We start from the raw sequence: 21,464 nt of genomic DNA, 5'->3' as shown, positions 1-21,464 counted from the left end.
GCTCTTTATATTTATTTCACCATTGCTTCTTTGCACGTTTGAATTTTATTCTATACGTGTGCCTTCCACCGTGTTGTTGTAATATTTCCTAGTGTCCCTGAAGGCATCAATAGAGCATGGTGTGGATTAAACCAATCATAAACCAGGAAACATCAGCCAAGCCTATCGGCAGATGGGCGATGGAGACAAAACTCCCAGGAAGCGCTGCTCTCCGGCACCTCTGGTATCCACAGTGAATCAGCACTGCCGATAAATTCCGCCTTGTAACCGCAACTTACTTCCAGAGTCGTCGAAGGAAGAAAAAGACAAGGTAAATAACTTATTGTTATCAAAAATAACTATTTATTTAACTTTTGTTCATTACCTGTCCTGTCTCTCTTTCACTGTTTATTTCTGTATCGCAGTTTAAAACAAGTTGAACTGCTCTGTCAAGCCCAGCAGCTCTCCTGCTTCAACAGATTATGAAGCAGAAGTTATAGTCATCATCACTAAACGTGTTCTTTGAATGGTGTGGTGATGTTGATATTTGCCACACAAATATATAAAAAAATCATTGCTCTCTGGCCGGTTCGTTAATGAATGAAAGACTTGTCTGAATCCTTTCTCTCTGGGATCTTAAACCGTTAAAAAGTCAAGCAGAATTTGTGTTACTACGTGAGTATGTCTTAAGTGAATATAAAGCTTCACTTTAATTTGTTTACCTCCCTGTCTGTTCGTTTTGCTTTAGTGTGCACTTGTCCTGATTTAGAGCTGTGCCTTCATATAGCCCCCCCCCCCCCCCCCCTCCTCCCAACCCCAACCCATCCATCACCCCTACATGTTTTTCAATGTTATTGTGCATCATCTGAATCAGTTATTATTGCTGATGCGAAGCAGTAACATTCAATACATTTGACAGGTCAGTTGCACAGAGAAAGTGGATGTTATATATTGTCCCTGGATGAGCTTTGGAAAAACCATGTTCTTGGTGACTCAGAGACACAAGGAAGATCAATAGTAAGGACCAGGACAGTCCCATTAATCCATTGAAGGAATAGCTGCCAGGGCCGCAGTGTTTGGGACGACACCAAAGCTCTCAGCCTAATGAACCACGTAGAAACAGATAGAGCCATCCTGCCAAGGTTACATGATAGAGTTAAGCTTTGATTTAGGAGATATTGTAATAAAGCCTTGTGTTATAGCCTTAATATGCAACTTTCTTCAATACTGATGTACATTTGCTGCAAGGAGTGATATTATTTGCCTCAGAGGGATCTGTTGGAGTAGGTAAAAGCAGGTGTCGCAGCAAAAAAACTGATACTGTTGCATTCCATTGACCCTGCCAAAAAACCTTTTCTTTAATCTAACAACACTTCTATCAGTTTGAGTCTACCATTAGAAAACTAAACAATTTGGGTAAGATACAAATGTATGAATAGATTTAAAGATTGATGTAAAAAGGCAACAGCAAACATCTGGGAGAGGTTTAGTGGCGTAGCAATCCTTTTGACAACACCATATTGTTGTGATGTCATTCTAAATAACACATAAAAATAGATTTTTCTATTTTTTCCCGATCGTCATTGAAGACAAATTATTCAATGCGGCGTCATGCGCTACCTCTAGAGAGAGATGAGGATTTGTTTACTCTTTGAATCTATACTATTGTTTTCATGGGAGTTGGCATTGGTGGAATTATTCACCTTTTTTCATGACTTTGCTCTGATAATAATATTTGCTGTATTTGTGTATCCTCGTAGGAATAATGATTTTAAATCCCTGTTTTAAATCGTCCTGTTGTGAGCTGTGTGTTTCACCCATTCTTGAGATTACCTTTATAGAGAGAAGCTTGAGGCCAAAGTGTAAAGGTCAAAACTCCTCCCTCTTGTCATAACATTTATGGATGCTATCACAAGTTATTTAATTTCATACTTTACTTCCGGCACAATAAATGTCAGGTCTGTGCTGCTTTCCAGTGCTGCTAATAAACATTCACATCTGATCAGTCTGTTACTTGTGTATATTATTGTGAGAGTCCTGTTCCTTCTCTGTGTAATCTCAACTGTAGGAAGGAGCCTGATTGTTTGAGAAGCAAATAATTGCCCATTACCTCACAAGTGTGCAGGTCGAACAAACCAAGGCTTATCGTGCTGCCTTCAGCTTCCCTGACTTCACTGTCTGTGTCTTGCTGGTTTCAGCACACTTAATAAACAATGTGACTGCAAAAAGACAGGAGTCCTGAATTTGCACTTAGTGTGTAATCAGATTTTCTAGCAGTCTCTCTTAATTCTGTGCAGTTAAACAGCATTACGGAAGGCTGTTCATGGAAAATACAAATAACAAGGCTGTCTTTCACCTGCTTACCAGAGCCTTTCTGACTGATCTGACAGCAGAGGATGTCAAGCAGGTTTCTTTTCCTCATTCATAAAGGGGATTAATTCAGAAAGCCAAACAATAGAAACCCTCTCTTTCAATTTGACTCTCCATTTTGTTTGCCTCCTTTACCGGTTCCCTCCATGTCCCCATGTCTATTTATCTGTATTCATCCATCTCACTGCTAATGTGTATATCTCCCAATCTATCTCTCTGTGTCCATCTTCCTCCTCTCAGGCCAGTCTAGCCTCAGCAGTCATGTCGGCCAAAGCCATCTCCGAGCAGACGGGAAAAGAGTTCCTCTACAAACACATCTGCACATCGGCAGCCGTCCAGAACAGATTCCGATATGCCAACGTGAAGGCAGAGACCGACTTTGACCAGCTGGCGAAGGAGCACCCATGGCTGCTCACAGAGGTGAGGCAGAGGAACCAGTTTGACAAAACTGAAGGTTGATCATGACGTAAGATTTTCTTGAGCTGAGTGAGCAGACAGGTTGTTATCTCATATTTATAGCCTTTTTAAAAAGCCTAAAGCACAGCCACTTCATCTGGCACATAAAATGATCTTCCCTTTATGGAGACAATTACTTAGGCTGCAGCAGAGTGCTCTCCTGATGCTTGTTAGCTGACGTCTCCGACAGAAGAGCAACCAAGCAATTGAATTTGAAATGAAGCATTAAACAGAAGTGTACACAGCAGAGAAATGCTCTTTTGTCTTCCATTCTTTATATGTAAACAATATTTCTCACTCGCAGAGTAAAGGGAGGTCAAGGTTCAGCAAGGGTATCATTTCTTATAAAAAGATTTCTCCAGGTCGCCCTGCTTTCAGATCAACTCTCTGTTCCTCATAGCGAAGCACCAGCAGATAGACGGGCTCTAATAGGAGTTAATTGAATTACGTCGTGACTCATCCTGCAGGGTAAGATGACATTCTCCCCCTATCTCCATACCGGCTGAAGGATTTGTATCTGCAAGGTACGAGGAGGAGATATGTGCTGCAGTTAGGATTGATTAGGAAATCACATTAACTTTCACCCTCGGCCCTCTTACTTTGCTCACTGGCGAGCGCCCAGATACTAATGGTCCGCTGTCATAAGTCATTCTCTTTATCTGCCTCGCAACTGAGAGGAAGCGGGCTCAGTCGGCGGGGGTTAGGTTTTGCATTTGCGTCAGAAGGGAGGGATCCCACCTCACTCTTCAGGTGAAAATAACAAATATTGTTATGGAATCTTGAATTTGTTGATGCATCACAGAATCAGTAAACATCTGCCGTCACATGTTTGAAGTCAAGATGTAGAGAGTCAGTTATGGAACACACTTCCGTGCTATATTCCTGTTTTTTATTTTTATGTGTCAGTTGTTGGATCTAAGGCTCTAACTATAATATTTTTGTATTGATTAAAAACATCTAAATCACTGCTTAATAAATGGTAAAAAAAACATTGACAAATGCCCATCACAATTTCCAAAAGCCAAAGTGGACAACTTCCCACAGTAGGTTCATTGTGACAAGAATCAAAAACTTAAAAACTCAATTGACTATTATAGAAAAGGCATCAATTCACATTTAAGACATTTTAGAAAATAAATCTGGATTATTATCATGAATCAAAAATATGTGCAGGTTTGAAATGTTACTACTCATTTCAGCTATCTGAATCTAAAGAAAACGAATCCAGAGCAGTGAATAGTCTATGTGAGAGGTCATTTACATTACTTGACAGTTTTACGAGGTTTGAATTAATTGGATGTCAGCTTGTTGCTTTCAACAGATCAATATTCTGTCAGGGTGTAAATGCTACAGAGCTGTTTGATAGATCATATCTCAAACCAAATGCTGTCCTTTTTAAAATATTTATTTCAGTGAAAGAAATCGTCAGTTTGAAGGTTGGTGAAACTGAACATTGTTTATCTTCCTCCTGCAGAGGCTGGTGGTGAAGCCGGACCAGCTGATCAAGCGTCGAGGGAAGCTGGGGCTGGTCGGCGTGAACCTGGATCTGAGCGGCGTCAGAGAGTGGCTGAAGACCCGCCTCATGAGAGAGACGACAGTACGTCACCCCACCTCCTATCTATCTATCCAGTCAGCACAACCACAATATACAAGATACCATTACTGTGCCAAGGAGTTGCTGCTGTGCCTCATAAACCAAGAAGTGTGTGTGTGTGTGTGTGTGTGTGTGTGTGTGTGTGTGTGTGTGTGTGTGTGTGTGTGTGTGTGTGTGTGTGTGTGTGTGTGTGTGTGTGTGTGTGTGTGTGTGTGTGTGTGTGTGTGTGTGTGTGTGTGTGTGTGTGTGTGTGTGTGTGTGTGTGTGTGTGTGTGTGTGTGTGTGTGTGTGTGTGTGTGTGTGTGTGTGTGTGTGTGTGTGTGTGTGTGTGTGTGTGTGTGTGTGTGTGTGTGTGTGTGTGTGTGTGTGTGTGTGTGTGTGTGTGTGTGTGTGTGTGTGTGTGTGTGTGTGTGTGTGTGTGTGTGTGTGTACAGATGAGATGAAGCTGTCAGCTGCTGCTAGTGGCAGTAAACAAGAATGAATGAAGCTCTAACTGTGAAGTGGGCAGTATTTCAGCTCGTATCTTTATCGTGCCCTTAAGAGTATATATTAAGAGTAATTATGCAGATGTATTAGCGTCGTACATTGTTGACAAATGTAGACGTATTAGTCTTATAATAGGTAAGCAAGCTACGTTTCTTAAAAGTATTCAATTACAAAATAATTTTGTGATTGTGTATTCAAGTGTTGGGGAGCCATAGGAGTAAGTGTCCTTTTTTAGAGGGTAAAGAAATAAAAAGGAGGGTTTAGGAGGGTTGATTTTTCTTTATTTTTTTTCTTATAAATATAATTAATCTTCATTTCAGGTTAGTTTCCCTTTGCATATAATTAACTTGTCTGACTCTGAGCTTTTCTTCAATAGATCAAGCTCTGTCAGATGTGTCGACAAAAAAAGACAAGTCGTTGTGAGAAATTTCGGGTTGTCCACTTCAAGCTGCAGTTGCCCATAATTTGTATCTTTATAAATAATCCATATTTTAAATTGAATCATTCATACACAAATTGCATTCACAAACATAAACAGCTTTCTTTTCCTATGTGAGGCGGTAAGGGAGGTGTCAGTTTATTTATCTGAATCGGCCTCAGCCCCCTTGTGGGTTTTTCAATCAGATCGTCTTTCTCTTTTCTCCTGCCTATTATCAAAAACCTTTTTATTCGGACACTTCAAAATGGCAACTCTCTCTCTGCCCTTTTTCATTCTTTTGCTGTGTTCTGTCCGGCTGGCTGCTCTCAGCGGCTGCCTGGTTACTTTGTGCCCGTTGGCCTTTAACAAAGGAACCATGACAGCCTCGCCAAATGAGCTGTGGCTTTGCTGAGACCATTACATGACATTTTCTTTCTACTCCTTCACCACTTGTCTCCTTTCCTCTTCTGAAACGTTAATTGGCCCACTTTAATAATTTTGCTTTAATATCCCTTTCATCCCTTTTGTCCAGTAATCTGAAGATCAGTGAGTTCATGATATGCATTGTTAGCGCCGGTTTCTTTTATCTACTAAGCATTTTATCTCCTATATTTCTTTTTCTGACTCTCAGGTGGGAAAGGCCAAGGGCGTTCTGAAGAACTTCCTTATTGAGCCGTTTGTTGCCCATAAGCAGGTAAAGCCCTCATTACACCTACTCTACATCTGTCCAAATCACCCCTCAATGTTTTATTTCTTATTCACACTTTATCACTACCTCAACTACACTAGAAGCAGTGATTATACAAGATGTTGGTTCAAAAAGATTCTCATTTATTGAGGACTGTTTTTCATTATTCAGGAAGAGGAGTTCTATGTTTGCATCTACGCCAGCCGGGAGGGGGACTACATCCTGTTTCACCATGAGGGGGGGGTGGACGTGGGGGATGTGGATGCCAAGGCGAAGAAGCTGCTAATTGGGGTGGATGAAAAGATCAGTGAAGACTCCGTGAAGAAGGAGCTGCTGACTCACGTCCCCAATGACAATAAAGCGTGAGTAACCTGGAAACAGTTGGCAGTGCAAACACTTGTGCTTTTTGTCAATAATGGAGAGTAAAAGACAAAACTTTGAGTGGATACAATGTTGACAATAGAATGCAGGACAAAAGCCTGAAGCGTACAGTGTTACTGTGTCAGAGATGTATTTATTCTACACTGGCAATGTTTGATGCTATAGTTTTTGTATCATATGGTAAGGTTGAGATGGAGCTCTTTAAAATGATTCATAAACACAGACTAGTAATTAAAAAAACAGGCCCTACAGTTAAACCAAGAACTATTATAACATTTCAAAACATATTTGATAAGCTCAATATCTATTTAAAGAAGCTATAATACTAAATAGTTTTAAGTAAAATCATTTGGCTTTTGTATAAAATTAGAAGCACAATCATGCATTTGGCTTTCTCCTAATGCAGTTAATTGACCAAGTTCATTTCTGCAAACAGTTTTTAGATTTGAAGTCACAAATTCCAGGTTAGATTCATTTCAAGTCACCCTGTGTTCCCAAAGCCCAAACAATCTTTTTTGCTAACTCACTACAGATGTATTTAAGTAGCTTGAAACCAAATAACAAAACAAGGTGGATTTTTTCCTTATACATTTGAATGGACAGGAAAACCAAAGCACCGCAGAAATATAATAATAGAAAGCACTTTGATATTGCCAATAAACGCGGCGGTGCAGGAGGAGATGGATGGATGGTTTCCATTAGACAAATGACAAACTCCCCTCTGCCCTGCCTTCTCTTCGATCAGCCCCCACCCCCAGCCTCTTTACGCTACAGCCACATTCAGAGCACGTCCCTTTATTGTGATGGCTACAGTACATTGCCCCCCCCCCCCCCCCCCCCCCTACCTACCTCCGACCCTATCCATCTCACCAGCAGATAATGGACAGACTCACTGTCTTGGCTGACATTGAGGAAGCTGACCCAAACATCTCCCTGCCAACCCCCGCTCACCCCCCCCCACCCCCAGACTCTCTGAAATGAAAACAAGAGTGGCACTCGGGCGGTTTTCCTGCCCCCCCCATCAGACCCAGACACGTGAAGCTGAGTCACTCGGGGGGGCTTCGGTCCCAGTCGGCCCCCACAGTAGTAGTCCTGACAACAGGCTCAGAGCTGCCTTCATAACTGACAGGCAGACGAGCAAAACCCTGTAACCCCCACCTCCTCCTCCAGCAACCCCCCCCACTCCTCACTGCTCTCTCTTGACATGTGAAGGAGGAAGTAAATTAGATTTTTCCTTCTCCGCAGAAAGCACATTTAAAGGTGGACTGTTTCCTGTCGAGCTCAAGCAATCTGTCAATGACATTGCCTGTAGTTTGTCATGGTTTGAATTATGTGGAACTGATATATTAAATTGTTGTTTTTGGTTTATTTTTTATCGACCAGGAATATGTTCTACGGGAACATTTTATTGCAGCGCCCAGTATTAAAGATTAAACAGTTTGCTAATAGTCAAAAACGTATAGGCAATATAAGACTATACACATTAAATTATATATATATATATATATATATATATATATATATATACGGTTTTTGAAAGATGGCTTTGGGGTTGATTATGTTTTAATTAACTATTTATAATATAAATATATGATGAACGCAAAGAAAAAAAGTGAATTCGTTTTTTGAGTTTCCCATTGGAATACTGTCAATGTTTAGTAGATAAGTTGGAAGATAATTAAATGGACATTTGTCGGTTTAGTTTATAATTAAATGTTTTATTTTCTTCTAGGCTAAAGGGATCTTACACATTAAGGGCGACAACTACTGATTATATTCTTTGCCTATAAATCTAAAAATTATTACACTGATTAAAAAATAGTTTTGTGCACAAATTGTAATAAACGTTTAAGCTGATACTAGCAAATGTTTACCCTTTTGCTTAAAAACTGATTCAAATGAGTAGTCTGTTATTATAAAAGTTGCAGATTAATTTTTCTCTGTAGATTGATTATGACATTTCTTCTGATGTAGTTGGATAATAAACCCCTCTTTATTTGGTAACATGATTGAATCACTGTCTATTCTGGTGCTGCAGCAACCAATCAGAAGCTGTCATGTGTTGACTGTCTCTCTGCAGAGTGCTGGCCAGCTTCATCGTGGGGCTCTTCAACCTGTACGAGGATCTGTTCTTCACCTACCTGGAGATCAATCCACTGGGTACGTTTCTTTGTTCTGTTTATTTGTTTGTCTATTGACATGCTATATATAAACAAGTTATTACGATGGCTTAAACACTTTTATTCCAACGCAGGTTCATAAATATATGATCAGATTATGAAAGGGGGACATCAAACGGAAATTGAAGATGAAAACATCAATGCATAATAAAACATTATCTGGAAGCCAACATTTTTAACACTGAGGGAGGAAACTAGTAATTCATGCATGCATCTCTTTGATGAAGGCAGCATGTGTTTATTTGTAATGGAGTAATTGGGCAGCAGTACATGCCCTCTGGCAGCTGTTCCTGTGGAAGTAGCGGGGACTGCTTTGATTTCACTCCAACCCCCCCCCCCAACAATCTTCACTTTCCTTCCACCTCCTGCAGGGACAGCAGGAAGGTGGTGGTCACCTGCGCCCGAGCGTGGTGCAACATAATGAAACTCAGCAGGTGGGTGCTTGTAAACCTTGTTGGAGTATAGATCTCAACACTGTTTTTGTTCCCCTCTTCTCTCAGTGGTAACAAAAGATGGAGTTTACGTGCTGGACATGGCAGCCAAGATCGATGCCACAGCGGACTATCTCTGCAAGGCCAAGTGGGGCGACGTGGAGTTCCCCCCCCCCTTCGGCAGGGAGGCCTATCCTGAGGTGAGGAAGCACCGGAGATATAGAGCTAGGAATGCATCACATTCGTCTTGTCAGTCAATGAATTCAACTTTTTCTGAACAGCACTTTTCATACAGCTTAGTGCAGTTCAAAGTGCTTCACAGATTAACCACAAGCCAATCATAAGACGGAACTGAGGGCCAAGACAAAAACTATTCAGCTACTCGAGATAAATGAACACAAGAAAATAAAACAATAAATATAATTGTATGCTATAATGAAGGTAAGAGCAGTTAATTAGTGTGAAGAAATGTATTATAGAAATACAAAGTTATAGAACAACTTTTAAATACAGTAGAATAAGTGGGAAAAAAACTATGTAAACGTGTCAAACGGGGTAGTGGTGGTCTAATGGATAGTGAGGGGGGCTGAAGATCGGAAGGTTGTGAGTTAAAATCTCATCTGGAACACCACCACTAGTGTGCCCTTGAGTAAGGCACTTAGCCCTTAGTTACTCCAGGGAGAATGTCCCTGTAATTGGTCATTGTAAGTCGCTTTGGATAAAAAGCGTTAGCTAAATGAAATGTAATGTAATGTGTCGATAGACCATTTCTAATCAAAGGTCTGGCTGATTTGATTTATGTTTCCACACTCGCTGTCCGCATCATTAGGCTGCTGTGGTTCTCCAATGAGGGAGATGAAACTGAATGAGGTGTTGAGTAGGATTTGAAATTGTGAAAATTATAAATACTAGAGGTGACCAAAGCATTTGGATTGGAGTATTTTCAATATCTTCAATAAATGAATTGGCTAATTTATGACTTATTTATGACTGAAGTAGTTTCCCTCCCATATAATGAGTGGATTAATGACTTATGTGTCAGTCTTAAGAGAGGTGAGGTAACTCGCCACATGTGACCCTATCCCAGCTGGAGTTAATGAGGAAGGGCAGTAACAACACACAACCATTAATCAGCCTTTATGACTCATTCTGGAGAGCTATGGAGACGTGGAGACATTTCCAAGTAAAGGTCGTCTGGGCAGAGACCTGCGTGTAAAAACTTGATAAATAATGTAATGGCGTCATGTTTCAATGTCATCATCTATGAGATGCCTGTTTGGAATAGAGCTTTGTGGTGAACCTGTTAAGCCCCAAAGACCCCTTCGGCGGGTCTTTTTTTCTTTTTTTCACGACTCTGTCTCAGGGCATCTTAATATTTAAAAACCTATTAATGTGTTATAACAGATTAACGGGAAGAATCTCAGCTAAATGACGATACAAACCATTTTTACCAAAACAAAACACAAGTCTCATAAGAAGCATCTAAATGACCCCTGAGCGAAAAATGCTAACGCACTTTGGCACAGAACTCAAGATAAAGTACCCTTATTACTTATCGTAACTGCACATACAAGATATCCGATTAAAGCTGAGACTCTACAGATTATATAGGTATAGTATCATCACTGAGTGATCAGAACTTGCGACAGGGGAAGCAAACACAGACATCACAACACGTAGCATTACGGAGGAAAAATCGGAAATCGTCTCACCTTAGCTGTTATTCTGATCAAAAGTCGTGTTCAATGGCATTAAAACGAGAAAAAACGCGGCTGTGGGTTCATCCATAGGTTAATTGAATGTGTCTGTCACTTTAAAAAAATTATTTATAATCCATAATTCCATTTTTATGTAAAAATCGGAGAATAAAAGTTAGCTGCTAATGGTAGCCACCAGAGTTATCGCAGCTTCCGGTTTTGGCTATGCGTCAATCTCACTCCTTATTTGGTAATGTGTATGTGGGAGGTCCCCTCGATTTCATTGGCTCTGACGGTTAGAAAGAGATGTCAATCATCAAAAGCGACCAAGGGGGGCCAGAGATATCGAAAATCCACCCAAATGACCCCAGAAGTGTTTTTTTTTTGTGCTAAATCTCTCTTAAAAAGGTCAAATTTCACTTGTTTTGCATCAATCTTGATACAGGGTATTTATTATATGTTGTAGTTTGGAGTCCTAAAGCTTTTAGTCTACCATCCCATCATTCAAGAGTGGTTTTCACTATAAGTATTTTTTATTTTTGGACGGACAAAATAATTTACATTTTTTTACTGTGTTCAATCTGAATTTACTTTAAAATAAAAAGATCTATATTGATTCTGATACTTCTACATCCAACTCACAGATGTAACCTTGCTTTGAGAAAAAAGATTATTAATGTAACCCTTTTAGAAGGGAAGATATGGTCATTTGTTCTGGGAATGTCATTTTCGAGCCTGAGACCTGAAAAACAGGCTCGGGGCTTAACAGGTTAATTGTTTTGCTTTTTAGAATGTAGGCTTATTGTAACAAAGACTTGTTTTGTGAAGGTATTTGATTTATTATGTTTACTCTTGAAGAACATCTGATTCACCTGCATGTCAGGGCTCAATTTAATATGTGTTTGGCGGATGCATGTAGGAGCTACTCAGAAACAGACGCTGTGTACCAGACGGGCTCGTCTAATTGGGCTGGGGTGGAGACGAGGGACAGCGGGAGCCTTTGATTGGGAGCCTTCTTTACACTCAGCCACCAGCTGTGGCAAACAAACAACCACTGAAGCACATCACATCCACTCTTAATATTTTTCACAATATTTTCATTTAATAGCTCTTCAAAATCAATGCAGGCACAAGAAACTAACTATGGTCAAATAGACCTCTTATGCTCTGAGGTGGAAGATGTACTCAGGTCTTTTTCCGAATTAAAAGTAGTAATACTACAGTGTAAACCTACGGAGCACCTAAAGGGACATGCAAAAAAAAAAGAGAGAGAGAGAGAAAAAAAAAAGTCGGGATAACGGGTTACTTTCTCCTATCTCGTGAGCACGAGAAAGTATCTTGTGCGCACGAGAAACTAACCAGTTATCACGACTTTTTTTTTTTTTTTATAAAGTTACCGCTGCCCCATGGAGGAAGTGACAGTAGACAACCATTTCATTGCAGACTGTTATGTGTACGTGGGGAAATGACTGTGCATACATTATTTGAGATATATTTCTAACTCAGACTTCATTTTAAGTACATTTCGGCCAGGGGTGTTTTGCCAATCCGGTGCTTAAACAAATAGCTCAACAGCTCTAACCCGTTATCCCGACTTTTTTATTTATTTCTCTCTCTTTTTTTTTTTTTCCATGTCCCTTTTAGGGGCTCCGTATTAAACCAGTCAGTAGGTGGGCCTACAATATTGCTATCTGAGATGTGGTGGAGCAGAAGAATAACAGAGCCTTAAATGGAATGGCTTATCTTAAATATAAAAATATTTTAGTACAGTACTGTCCTAAGGCATTTTTATAACCTTTTTTCTTGTACTTTTACAGGAGGCCTACATTGCGGACCTTGATGCAAAGAGTGGTGCCAGCCTCAAACTGACCCTGCTCAACCCCCGAGGCAGGATCTGGACCATGGTGGCAGGGGGGGGCGCCTCAGTGGTGTACAGGTACCCACACTACTTAAAGCAAAGCCTGAATAAATAGGACGCAGTAGCCATTTATCTGAAATAATCCACTTGGATGTTTTCCTCTGTTTGCTTAAATTGTCCCTTGACTTTTTCCTAATTACATTGATTATACTACGCATAATTGAGTTTATGCAGCTGCCTGCTGAAGTTGATTCTCAGATGTTTACATTTTGGTGAGAGTCTGGAGGAATGAGCTGTGTCTGCCTCACTCCACCGTCTGTCGGAGGTGTGAAGCGTGACATGCAGACACATCAGCCATGACTAATTATTCCCTCTGTGCACTGTTAAGTTGTGTCTGTTTACACTACATTATTCATTTATAACTGATGCAAAAAAGTGCATTAAGTGTCTAAGTGTATCTTAAGCTTAGTGCTAAAGTTAAGTTGCTGTCTTATATAATTGTGCCAGCTTTGGACACAAACAGCTGTTGCTTTTCGTGTGGTTGACTGATGTATACCTCTCCTAGTGACACAATCTGTGACCTGGGAGGCGTCAACGAGCTGGCTAACTATGGGGAGTATTCAGGAGCACCAAGCGAACAGCAGACCTACGACTACGCCAAGACCATCCTGTCCCTGATGACCAGAGAGAAGCACCCTGACGGTAAGAAAACAGATTCAGCTAAACTTTCTGTGTGCACTCGAAGTGGTAATATCCCCTAAAATACTGTTTTTATAATGATGTTCTCTAGGAAAGGTTTTGATCATTGGGGGAAGCATTGCAAACTTCACAAATGTTGCAGCAACTTTTAAGGTAAAGTATCAAATTATTTTCAATGATATGCTAACCTAATGTTCCTTAAATATAAGTTCACAGAGCATGTTCTTGTCTTATCTAGGGGATTGTCCGAGCCATCAGAGACTATCAGGTGCCACTGAAGGAGCATGAGGTCACCATCTTTGTCCGCCGGGGGGGCCCCAACTACCAGGAAGGTCTCAGAGTGATGGGAGAAGTTGGTATGTTTCACATTATTTAAACACACTTCTTATGGGCAGTTTTATCCGCAAGCACCTGCTCATTTCAATGCACCTTAATTGATTTCCCTCTACCTCCTCTCCTCAGGAAAGACCACTGGGATCCCCCTCCATGTCTTTGGCACAGAAACTCACATGACTGCCATTGTCGGCATGGCGCTGGGCCACCGGGCAATCCCCAACCAGCCTCCTGCCGCTGCCCACACGGCTAACTTCCTTCTCAACTCCAGCGGCAGCCCCGGGGTATGACAAATAGTGACTCCACAGAGACAAATCGGCTGTGGTGATGCTGTTCCAGCTCACTGTGTAGTGATTTAACATCGTCAACCCCGCCGAATAGTGTGGTAAATTTTAAAGGCAGAGTGAGAAAAATAATTGAATGCCTCAGCCTGTGTTTCAGTTTTTGTCTTGCCCTTTTACTGAACCAGATTATCAGAACCCCAAAGGCTCTTTTCTATAAAAGCATTGAAGTGCATGGTGGACTCCTCTCACTCAGGAGTCGTGAGACTGCAGTCAGTAACGCAACGCACTGCACCGCCCCGAGGGATCCATTAAGACTGTGCAGTGCGTAGGCTTTCAGTAAAGTGAGTGTGTGTTTCTGCAAACGGCTACACATGTGTGCACGTAGTTGCCTGTTTGCTTCAAATGTAGAGGTAGGAAGAATACTAAAAATTGAAGATTTAATATTATACTATATAAGAATCGGAACCAAAAATAAAAACTAAATGCATATTTAAAACTTTGCATTGTACTACAATATACTTTATAACAACAAAACATATGAGTATTAAAAAATAAAAGTAATAGAGAAAGAAAATATTCTTTATTAAATGATATGACAATTCTTTCTAAAAGCGTTTGATTTTGATTCAAATGAAAGTGTCCACTCTAAAGCTTAAAGCACTGACATCCAGTTAGCTTTCTTAAGTGGGCGATGCATAAATCAATTAAACTAAGACTCGTTGTGTAACTGTGCGCAGATGATGTTCATCAATCTCCTAAAATATAAAGGATCACTGCCAGTATTTACAGTTAAAGCAGATCAGTTCTCAGTAGAGCCGTCCCTATTAGCACAAATGCTTTTTAAATATGCAGGGCAGAATACAAAATGAATTGTTCCTTTTTTGTGTCGTGTCCAGACCCCAGCATCCAGCAGAACTGCTTCTTTCTCTGACAACAAAGCCAAAGTTGAGGACTCACCATCCAAGAAGGCCAAAGCCGGAGCTCCCATCAGTGAGAAAACACTCTCACCCACACCCACACTCGCACACACACACTCACTCAGACTCACACTCACACACACACAAATGCACACTGGGAATGCTGAGGCTTTGATGAGTTCTTATGCATGACTGCACAGCTGGAATAGCCTTGTGATGCATGACAGAGTTCAGGTATACTGTATGCTAGCTCCCCCTTTGGGCAGAAAAAGGAGTGCAATCCACACTCACTAAAATGGAGCTTCAGTGTACTGATATATATTAGCACACATACAGTACACATCTATTCCTGTACACAGGGCCGCCCCTCCCTACATGCAGATCACGCAGACTGCGTGGGGTCTCGTGGAGGGGGCCTCACCTCGCGGAGGGGGCCTCACCTCGCGGAGGGCACCTCATCCGAAGCGCAATTACTGTAAGCGCGCCACAGTTTCGCCGTTGCGAGGCTCCGGCGCGTGCTCCACTAGCACCCCCCGTCGACGCTCGCGACATAGAGGGCCTCATCACATAACTTTGCGTGGGGCTACAAGTTGGGGCTTGCCAGTACATCTTTAAGATCAACATGTCTTTTTTATTTGCTATGAATATTTAAAACTTAATTAGTTGCTGCTAGGATTGAAGTTGCTGACAGACTTTTTCTGTCAACCTTATAATAGTATTTATGGCCAAAAAGGTTTCATTGCCCTTTGTAAAAAAAAAAAAAGTGTAATTCTTTTAAACTCATTCATTTCATGTTCACCTGCCCCTTTAATGCCCATGTGAAATATAGATTACACAAACTTTATAGGAGGTTTTGTAAATGCATGCACAGGAACTACAGAAAGGAATAGTGTTTACATATTTGTTGACATGTCTATTCAGATTGTTACACAGTATGTGACGGCTCTCTCTCCCTGTAGCCAAGGCAACTTCCCTCTTCAGCAAACACACCAAGTCCATTGTGTGGGGTATGCAGACTCGGGCGGTGCAAGGAATGCTGGACTTTGACTATGTCTGCTCCAGAGAAGAGCCATCCGTCGCCGCCATGGTCTACCCGTTCACGTGAGTGTGCTCCGTCCTTCCTCTTTAGTGTGTGTTCACTGTGTGGAGCTGGCAGTGTAAATGCTGATAAGTTATTTAAAATAATAAAAAATCTCTTGAAGAAACAGTGTCCTTTCACTGTGTGACAAATGCTTTTCTGCATGGCTGCCTTTCAGTGGAGACCACAAACAGAAGTACTATTGGGGCCATAAAGAGATCCTCCTCCCTGTCTATAAGAACATGAGTGATGCCATGAAGAAGCACCCGGACGTGGATGTGCTCATCAACTTTGCGTCATTGCGTTCTGCCTTTGATAGCACTATGGAGACCATGCAGTACCCTCAGGTAAATGCACCATCATCCCGTACTTAGTTTGAACACTTTTTACCACCTGGCCATCAGGTTTCTAAACGTACTAAGTATTATATAGTGGTGCGCTTTTTAAGTTTTACATCATCATACTAGTGTCTTTATGTCGGAAATGTGACATACCTTTGTAAAAGAAAATGTGTAGTTAGAAATCCTCTATTCCATGTATGAAAGCAGTTCTATATTTGTTGTATCTCTATCTATTATCTGGTCCAAAACATTAAATGATACCAGTGTAACCATCTGCAAGGCACATAAGAGCTAAGTTATGTATTTGTTTTATGTCTTGTATATATTTATGTTGCATTGTTGAAGGAACCTGTGTCCTAAGACTTTAATTGCACAAATACACTATAGCTGTGTACAGTATATGACAAATAAAACCTTTGAAGTTAAGCTTTTTTGAATGACTTGCTTTCAGATTCAAACCATTGCCATCATCGCTGAGGGAATCCCTGAAGCCCACACCAGGAAGATCATCAAGGCTGCAGATAAGAAGGGTGTTAACATCATTGGACCAGCAACCGTTAGTCTTGCTTCACTCTTTTTCATCACAATTTCACTCTTTGTTATTCTATCTGAGCATACCAACACACCTCTCTGTCTGTGTTGTTTCTCAGGTGGGAGGAATCAAGCCAGGCTGTTTTAAGATCGGGAACACCGGAGGAATGCTGGATAACATCCTGGCCTCCAAGCTGTACCGCCCGGGCAGCGTGGCCTACGTGTCCCGCTCAGGCGGCATGTCCAATGAACTCAACAACATAATCTCCCGCACCACCGACGGTGTTTTTGAAGGTGTAGCCATTGGTGGGGACAGGTATGTAACTATCTTATACCCGCAGGATGTGATCTTGTTTGTTTGAGTTGCTCTTTACACTTTTACTTTTCTCCAGATACCCAGGCTCAGTTTTTACTGATCATGTTCTGCGCTACCAAGACACCCCCGGAGTAAAGATGATCGTAGTTCTGGGAGAGGTGAGGATTAGATCAACACACATTGTTGCCTGCAGATTTGAAACGGTATTTGATTTGCTTCATTCTGAATTTGTCTCTGCCTTCTACAGATTGGAGGCACAGAGGAGTATAAGATCTGCCAGGGTATCAAACAGGGCAGGATCACAAAGCCAGTGGTGTCCTGGTGTATTGGCACGTGTGCGACCATGTTCTCCTCAGAGGTGAGAGGGCAGCGTCTGGTGCCTTTCAGTGCTTTGAACAAAGATAGATCAAGGGGATACGGAATGGTTTTATTATATTTCTGACCCATTTTGCTCCTTTTCCCCCCCTCAGGTTCAGTTTGGCCATGCAGGAGCTTGTGCTAACCAGGCCTCTGAGACCGCATCGGCTAAGAACAAAGCTCTGAAGGAGGCCGGTGCCTTCGTCCCCAAGAGCTTTGATGAGCTGGGAGAGATCATCACGTCAGTGCACTTTGTCTTTTATTATTCCTTTTAGTGCTTGGATAAATAATCAGTTTGACAAAAATGTTGTTAGTATAATCCTGATTCCTGGGCCTTCTTTGTGTTTTGATTCCATGCAGTTCTGTTTATGATGACCTTGTTGCCAAAGGGGTTATCGTGCCAGCCGAAGAGATGCCTCCCCCTACTGTGCCGATGGATTACTCTTGGGCACGAGTGAGTACGCCTCTGAACACACCTGAACATTATGAATCATTGGTGATCGGTTGAGGGCAAGACTTAACTAAAATGACCTGAAAATGTCCCTGCAGGAGCTGGGACTGATCCGTAAGCCTGCTTCCTTCATGACCAGCATCTGTGATGAGAGAGGTCAGGAGCTCATCTACGCAGGCATGCCCATCACTGAGGTCTTCAAGTCAGAAATAGGCCTGGGAGGAACTCTGGGGCTTCTCTGGTTCCAGAGGAGGTCAGCCTGTTAACCTCTATACCTTAACTCTTTGTAGTTCAGTAATCTTTAAACCTCATAAACCATTGTTGTGTATCCCTTCGTGTGCAGGTTGCCCAGATATGCCTGCCAGTTTATAGAGATGTGTTTGATGGTGACCGCTGATCACGGCCCTGCTGTTTCTGGAGCGCACAACACAATCGTCTGTGCTCGAGCTGGCAAAGACCTCATCTCCAGCCTCACCTCCGGCCTTCTAACCATCGTAAGATCATTTCACCTGTCATTCATGTTTTAGTTCAGTTCGGTTTTTTCCCAGACTTATAGAACAACAAAATATACATGTAAAAAAACAGAACAGAAAACCGTACAGAGCAGTTCTATTTTCATTAGTTATATATCTCTCTTCTGTAACATGTACTGCAAAAGCTGAGTCTGAGCGTTTCTTTGTTCCTCTCTGTCACTTTTCAGGGTGATCGCTTTGGGGGTGCTTTGGATGCTGCAGCGAAGCAGTTCAGCAACGCTTTTGACAGCGGCATGCTGCCCATGGAGTTTGTCAACAAGATGAAAAAAGATGGCAAGCTGATCATGGGCATTGGACACAGAGTAAAGTCGGTGAGTCCAATGGCTCTGAAGCGTGTGATCAGACGTAGAAAAATTAGATTTAATATTGTGTTTCATAGTGAACAGGGGTGTAGTACACTGCCAGTGTTGGGGCAACAATTATAATGTAAAGGACAAGTAGAGAGGGAGGGAAACCAGATTGAATGGAGTATAAAGATTTAGACTGAAAGGGAATTATCTGTTTTTTGCTCAGATTAACAATCCAGACATGAGAGTCCAGATCTTGAAGGACTATGTGAAGCAGCACTTCCCCTCCACCCAGATGCTGGACTATGCTCTAGATGTGGAGAAGATCACCACGTCTAAAGTAAGATTCATCACTTCATCCTGCCAATCACAGCCTTTATTAAATAGTCACATGATACATCTTTCAATTACATGTTTTTTTTCCCCCTGTGTGTTTATTTGTTGTATTAGAAACCCAACCTGATCCTGAACGTGGATGGTTTCATTGGTGTGGCATTTGTGGACCTGCTCAGGACTTGTGGTGGTTTTACAAGGTGAGCCAATAAATATGGACATCTTTATGTCTTTTTACAGTTAGTTGTTTAAAAAGGGACACCTTCACTATATTTGAGACAAAATTGAGAAACAGGCATTCCAATTTCATTTTGATATTGGAGCCATGTAGTGGGAGATAAGATCCTTGTGTTCTTGCTTTAACTAAATAATACTTGAAAACAAAGCACCTAATTCCAACATTGCGTTTGATCTTTAATCAATTACGCACCCTGTGTCTCTGTTAAATTAAGATGTACCATAATGCATCTACACTTAACTAATTATTTTTAAAAAAAAAACATTATGTAAATGGGGGTTGTTATTATCAATAACAACAATATTTAAAAACATCAGCTTGCTGCTAAATTTGTGTTTTAGTTTTCTTCAAGAAATCAAGGTAACATTGGGTGGGTTATTAATATGCAAATTATTATTTTATGCTGGAAGTATTCCTTTAAATTAAACATGTCATCCTGCACTTTTATGCGCTTATGATTTACGTATTATGCCGATATTGTATTTAACAATCTTTTCAATGCATCCTCTCTTATCCCTGTTTTCTATCATGCCCATCACAGGGATGAAGCTGACGAGTTTGTGGAAATTGGAGCTCTGAACGGTATCTTTGTCCTGGGGCGCAGCATGGGATTTATTGGTGAGTCACTTCTGTGTGCAGACACACTGATACGCCAGAGTATGTAAGGCTCTGAACACTTCTACCCTGTATTACAATAACCCTTCCTCTTTGTATTTCTTTAGGACACTACCTGGACCAGAAGAGGCTGAAGCAGGGTCTGTACCGCCACCCCTGGGATGACATCTCCTACGTGCTGCCAGAACACATGTCCATGTGATCAGAGGGTATAAACCATAGGGTGTCACCCAAACCTTCATCCCCCGCCCACACCGTGATCTTAACCCCTAAACAGTGGCGTTATATAGGGAAGATGTTACTATTACTATAGCTGTAAATTGCAAATGTTAAAAAGAAGAGTATGTTTTAGTTTTGGGAACCTGTTGGTGCTGCAGCTCTGTGAATATAAGAAAAACCTGTTACACTGTGAAGCTCCAGTAAAACAAAATCAGGGTCTAACTGAGGGAGATTTTAAAAGAAATCAAGTGAAGGAGTAAAAGGGGATAATCCATGGCTTTTTAAGTAATGTTGTTTACCCCAAATATGTATAATTGTTGTATTAACCTAGCATGTCTCACAGACTGTTGTGTCTCTGTGCAGCTCTCTTCCTCGTGCCAATTAGATCATGATCTTACCACAAAGGGGTGAGCATGTAGTGCAATAATGCCTGTAATAGGAACACATACTGTAGACCAGAGCTTTATTTATGTATAGATGTATTGTCGGTGAAATTAAATGGTACAATAATTATGTAGTTTATGCTATTTTATTATTTTGTTTACATATTTTTGAAGTCGAAAATATCAAGCATTGTGCTGTGTTCTGTGACAAAGGGACCGTGTTATGAGTCACTCCTGGCATGTGTTGACATTTGGAGGCAAAATGATCTCTCAGCTGGTGGAACATTTGGGCGTACTTTCTCAAATGGTTTAAATGGAAGTTGAGTGTTAGTCATAACACAAATAAAAATGTTTTTCTTTCTGAAGTTGTTGAGTGGATTAGGGAATTGTTGCCAAAAGCCCCAGGATGTGTTTATAGTATGATTTTCTATGAGGAATTAACAATGAAAAGAATTACATTCAGTATTTTTCTCCATTACACTTACATCAGTTATTAGAATACTTTGATTTCAGCACTTTAATAGGACAGCAAATTATTTTATCTGTTAAATACCATCATTTATTTTATGTCTTCACATCTTTTGGGGAATTAATATTGTTAACTTCTCTGTTAATATTTTACATTACAAGTGTCAAATATTGATCAGGTTACAATCTGGAAAGAAGCTTTATGTAGACAATCTGCTCATTACCATTAGAGCGCAGGACAAAACTTAAATTCTCTTTGAAACAAGAACATTAAACATTCTCCCAAAATGCATAGTCCAAAAGAGAATCTTTGACAGCCATCACCAGTACGAATGTAACAAAACAGTAAAACAAATCTTCTGACAACTAATAACCTCAACAGTGTTGTTGCAAAGTGTATGTCCTTAACTCTGTCAATGTGAACTGAATGTGCCTCTGTACTGATTTTTTGTTAGTTGACAACTGTGCAATTGAGTAAAATAAATGTCATTAATGTAATGTAATAAATAATACAATGTGTGTTCAGTGTTATCTTTCAAATAT

The 21,464-nt window shown here is 40.9% G+C and overlaps 1 protein-coding gene across 1 annotated transcript; it reads left to right on the top strand.

Moving 5' to 3' along the window:
• Positions 1-161: 161 nt before the first annotated feature.
• aclya (ATP citrate lyase a) lies at positions 162-21,440 on the top strand. The gene is made up of 28 exons (XM_079643015.1): positions 162-310; positions 2,590-2,769; positions 4,280-4,402; positions 5,935-5,997; positions 6,163-6,353; positions 8,453-8,532; positions 9,053-9,183; positions 12,498-12,616; positions 13,104-13,240; positions 13,329-13,390; positions 13,476-13,593; positions 13,700-13,854; positions 14,751-14,844; positions 15,731-15,872; positions 16,028-16,196; positions 16,642-16,746; positions 16,841-17,037; positions 17,114-17,195; positions 17,285-17,395; positions 17,508-17,635; positions 17,755-17,848; positions 17,944-18,098; positions 18,189-18,339; positions 18,546-18,689; positions 18,892-19,005; positions 19,116-19,198; positions 19,778-19,854; positions 19,959-21,440. The coding sequence occupies exons 2-28, from the start codon at positions 2,611-2,613 to the stop codon at positions 20,051-20,053; spliced, it is 3,279 nt and encodes a 1,092-aa protein (XP_079499141.1). The 5' UTR covers positions 162-310; positions 2,590-2,610; the 3' UTR covers positions 20,054-21,440.
• The last annotated feature ends 24 nt before the right edge of the window (positions 21,441-21,464 follow it).

The sequence above is a fragment of the Notothenia rossii genome (genome assembly GCF_949606895.1).
Source record: "Notothenia rossii genome assembly, chromosome: 8".
Classification (NCBI taxonomy): domain Eukaryota; kingdom Metazoa; phylum Chordata; class Actinopteri; order Perciformes; family Nototheniidae; genus Notothenia; species Notothenia rossii.
Note: the sequence above shows the minus strand (reverse complement) of the source record. Positions and strands in the feature narration are given on the sequence as shown.